The 4,781-nt window shown below is 45.6% G+C and overlaps 1 protein-coding gene across 2 annotated transcripts; it reads right to left on the bottom strand.

Moving 5' to 3' along the window:
* On the bottom strand, positions 1–4,271 carry LOC125510138 (FkbM family methyltransferase). Of its 2 annotated transcripts, XR_015602541.1 has the most exons (4): positions 3,539–4,271; positions 1,815–2,252; positions 278–1,120; positions 1–178 (listed from the first exon to the last, which is right to left on the bottom strand). XR_015602541.1 is itself a non-coding variant. In XM_048675228.2 (2 exons), exons 1-2 carry the CDS (start codon positions 4,151–4,153, stop codon positions 1,893–1,895), a joined length of 975 nt encoding a protein of 324 aa, XP_048531185.1. In that variant the 5' UTR covers positions 4,154–4,271; the 3' UTR covers positions 1,563–1,892. The 2 variants fall into 2 exon arrangements, 1 of the variants encoding a protein (XP_048531185.1); XM_048675228.2 differs by lacking the exons at positions 1–178; positions 278–1,120 and having other exon boundaries at positions 1,563–2,252.
* Between the last annotated feature and the right edge of the window lie 510 nt (positions 4,272–4,781).

Raw genomic sequence — 4,781 nt, forward strand, 5'->3', positions numbered from 1 at the left:
GATGCATTTATCAACTTCTCAATTATATCAATTGGTTTCACTCGATCCCACAATTCATAAATCATGTCGTTCAAAACATGTTTCAATGTATTTCACACACATTCCACAACAATAACCGATGCTCTCTGTCACAAACATACAAACATCCGAAATTGAAGGAGCAGGGGAGGCCATTCATCTGGTAAAGATGCAAGGGATGTTCAAATCATGCAAAATAAAACGGAAATCATTAAGTACAGATGGAGACAGGTTAGGGGAGATGGGCTTCATTACTCACCAGATCCGGTTACGGTCAATCTTGGAGTCGCCGGATCCAGCGACGCCCGTGCGCGGTGACCCATTGTGGTGGGTGGCCGTCGTGGTGGAACCTTGCTGGAGCAGCTCTCCCCAACGCCCACCGCGGTGTATCTGTCGTACGCCAGCGTGATTCGGCGCCGCTCCTCGCCGGCCTCGTGGTACAGCCGTGCCGCCGCCGGTCTTGTCTGTGCCCCCTCGTGGCTCCATCTCGTATTGCATCTGTATAGGTCTCGTATCCCGAATCGGAGGTGGAAAAAAAAAATCTTATGGATTCCACCAGCACGGATCTAGATGGTGGATTTCCCACCGGTAGATACTGGTTCTAGATGGTGGATTTCCCACCGGTAGATACTGGTTCCACCAGCACGGTTCGTGTAATGGCCTTAGTGTGTTTTTTCAACCGGGCACTACACCACTACCCCTTTCCATTAATTTCTCAACGGGAATAATCCATCCTTTCCGTTTCTAAATATAAGTCTTTTAGAGATTTTAATATGAACTACATGCGAAGCAAAATGAGGGAATCTACACTCTAAAATACATCTATATACATCCGTATGTAATCGATATAGAAATCTCTAAAAAGACTTATATTTAGGAATGGAAGGAGTACAAGTAGATGGCCCTTGTACACATTGATGAGTTCGAGCTTGATGATCCTCCTCGTCATCTGACGAGACTGACAAATTGATGATCTCTTGCTCAACTTTGATCCTGGTGACTGCTTGTGGTGGGTGTGGCTTCCTTCTCTTCTTCCCTGGTTCTTTCCAGTGCTTCGCGCTCTATGTCCTCGAGCCATGCGACCTACCGTAGTCTCATTCCTCTTCACAAGGGATGAAACCCGAATTGGTAGATGTAGGCGACCAAGTTATGAGTAAAAAATTTCCATGCAAATCTGGAATTAACATGTGCATATCCAAACTAATCTGGGAATTAAATAAATTACTCTATTGAATAACAACCGTCTTTGCAATAATTGATTTATAATGAAGGTATAATTCAGGCAACTGACAGCCAGCAGAAATAACTGATTTATAACGAAGGACATGGCGTGAAGTTAGCATTCAAATCCATAACTATTCAGCTCAAACAAAAGTGCGTACATGCTTCGCAAGACGCAGGTGAAGCCAAATCCAAGAGGAATCGCTGCTGCTGCACTTAAGTGCATTTGAGTTTTCGATATGTGGCCAATCCTCAAATGCTCCAAGATGAACGGGCAAAATATTAAATTTATGGTATAACTGAGGATGTTTAGCAAGCATAGATTTAGAATCATAATCACAGGAATTTCATTACTTCAAGGGAATATCCATTAAGACTGACAGTACAAACATGAAGTTAATGAGAACAAGCATGCGTTAAAATGCCATTAGACAAAGCATGTATAGCATATGATGTTAAAAGATCCAGCAATCAACAAATAAACCTAAAAGAAATAAACAGAAACCATGGAGTCAAGGAGAAAACTATAAGGATGGAGCATCTGAACTGCTGCCTAAGATAAGGGGAAAACTTACAGCTTAGGATTTCCTATTTGACTGTTCTATGTATCCCCAGCTAAGGGGCGTCCAACCACCAGGCAGAAAAAGCTTTGTCTATTCTTTTGTACAGTGAGCATCCGTCCCATGCCGCGTACACTGATTGTAACCAACACTGCCAAGAAATGCCCTTATCTCTTGTGCACTACTGTTGCTCGCCTGCAGCAGGCGCTCGTCCTCTTCGTATATAAGGTAGGGAGCTTCACCTCTCCTCCTCGAGAGCAACTTTGATGCACCTCTCAGAACATGAGATTCCCAACCTTGAACGTCAATTTTGATCAGAACCACTCGCTCTGCATCTGGAATGACTTCATCCAATGGGATTGTAGCAACCTCGACAGCAACTTCTTCATTAGATTTGAATGCTAACTTCGCACCAGTTGCAGATATAGCACTGTTGTCGAGTCGTCCGATCACCTACATTGCCAAAATACTCACAGTAAGCTGTTGAGATATAATAATAATAATAATATTATTATTATCTATAAGAGAAAGCAATCTGAGGTTTTCACAAGAAGCAACGCAAGTCAGACTAATTTGCAAATGGGGTGTTTGCACTTTATATGGAAGTGGCAATGAATTCACTAATGGTTCGACATGACAGTTTGAAATATTATCAGCATGAACCAGAAGTGCATCAGGCAAATCAGGAAGTTATAACTTTAGCCAGAATGAGTTCTGCTGTAGTCTGTAACTGTTAAGGAGTATTAGTATTGGTCTAGGTCTCCTTACATATTCATAGTAGTCCAACTTTCCTTACTTTGTACTCCAAGTACCATGTAATATATATTCGCTCCTTGGCCTATTGAAAGTTGCTCCTCTAACAGTAACTAGCTAGGGAAGGGTAAGTATTTGGCCGGTTTCCATTATCAGTTGGTCAGCTCTTTTTTGTACTAATGAAGAGCCAGAGCTTCTGTTGGTTGCTCGAAAAAAGGCACTCCACAACATGGAATACATTGGATCCTAAATGTCGGTTATGCTACCCATCATTGGTTTAGTGAGTCCAGTAACTCAACCTTTAATAGATATATATGGAAGTTTTAACAACACAAGATAAAAAAGAAGTCCTGTAACACAAAGGTTAAGCTGATGCTTTAATAATAAACCAGTAGCATGCAACTGGAAAAAATTTCATGTAAACCCTGCTCCACCAGTGACAAGGATAAATTTCCCGATTTAATATTTAGTTTAAAGAACAAGGCATTTTCTATTTCTAAATGTTCCATTTAGAAAGTATAGCACTGCCAGACCATGGATAATCCCAAATCCAATGGTAAGGGAAAAGAAAAAATTCAGACACATATGTTTGCGGACGAGCATCACAGCCTTAGGAACTTCCTCTAATAGAACATACCCGAAAAGGATAATTATGGCAAATAATAATAAAATCTAAGTAAATTGGGAAATCATTTAAGCCTAAGTGAGGCAAACGACCAAGTGCCCATCTAATACGGGGTGAATGATCAAATTCCCGGTGATGCAAGAGTGCAACAGTTCTCGAAACATTTGTATGGGTGGTCTTGTCCTAACTATTTAGGATGGTGAGGCAAACTAGCACAATCTGAGTTTACCACAATACTTCATCCAGCTCCCCGAGGTACATCTCGATCAATAAACATCTGGTTAGTACTGCTTAGTACTGCAATCCAAAATGCGATAGTTGATAAACTTTTAAACGGAGCAATCTGAAGCAGGAAAGATACCTTATGCATTGTGATGTTCCCAACCCGGTCAGATGCTGCAGCATGATACACCACCACCTGGTCCTGCACCCGGTTCAGGTACACCCCGTCGCAGATCCGCTGCAGGTTCTCGAATACCGGCTCGAATGCCACCACCCGGAACCCCATCACGGCCGCCGCGAAGGCCGCCATCCCAACATTGGCCCCGACGTCCACCACCACCCCGCCGCCGGAGCCCCTCCCCACCTCCCCCGCGAGCAGTTCCTGGATTGTCTGGGAGATGTCGGGCTTGCGGAAGCGCTTGCCCTTGAGGAGGCGGGCGATGTTCCGGTGCGGGCGGTCGGGGAGGGACCCCAGGTCGGCGAGGGAGTAGAGGAAGGGGCGGGGCACGCCCTCCACGAGGCTGGCCAAGACCGGGGAGGCCTGCGGCGAGGCGTAGCAGTCGAAGGGGCGCAGCCGGGCCGGGAGGTGGGGTGAGGCGGCACTGGCGGGGGCGAAGGTGAGATCTGGGGCTCTGGAGAGGACGAAGACGAGGAGGATGAGAACCGGGACGAGCAAGAGGAGGGTCCTGGGAGTGGAGGAGGACGCCGCGGCGGAGGCATGCCGGCGCCAGGAGGCGGCGAGCGGCGCCGGCATTGGCCGAGAGGGTTCCGGGGTTTGGGCTGCCGCCGATGGGAAGCGGTGGCGTGAAGAGCAGGCGCAGCGGCTGTAAAATAAGAGCAATGCTACACTCACGTAGAAATCTATTACGGGGTTCACGGACTAGCTCGCGTGGGCGATTGGGATTAGACACGAGGGGAGGTTGGGCCTCACGGGAAAATATCAGATGATATCATGTTTATGATACGAGCTTCTGGTCCGTTGGATCTAGATCCAACGGTTCCTAAGAGGTTTTGAAAGGCTGTCGTACTTGTTTGTAATTTTTAGACTTTAAAAGATCTTTTTCGTAAAATGTTGAAAGCCTTCCGGGGGCCGTTGGATCTCAGGTCCAATGGCTCCTAGGAGCTCGTATCATGAGAGCATTTAAGGCTTCGTATCACCTGATACTTTCTTTGGGCCTCACTCCTACTGAAAATTAGAGGGCTGAGAGATTAGTTAGAAGAAAATTAAGTAAAAACCCGTAATGGGTTTGTGTGTGTAGGATTATTTGATAAAATAAAGGGAGCGAAAATGCTACATCGATAAGCTTATTACAGGATATTCACGAACCTTCCAACCAACTAATACTTTGCTCCCCTCCCCCCCTCGATTTTCAGGGGTGGGG

This window comes from Triticum urartu, chromosome 5A (assembly GCF_056163025.1).
Source record: "Triticum urartu cultivar PI428250 chromosome 5A, HENAU_Tu73, whole genome shotgun sequence".
In the NCBI taxonomy this organism is placed as follows: Eukaryota; Viridiplantae; Streptophyta; class Magnoliopsida; order Poales; family Poaceae; genus Triticum; species Triticum urartu.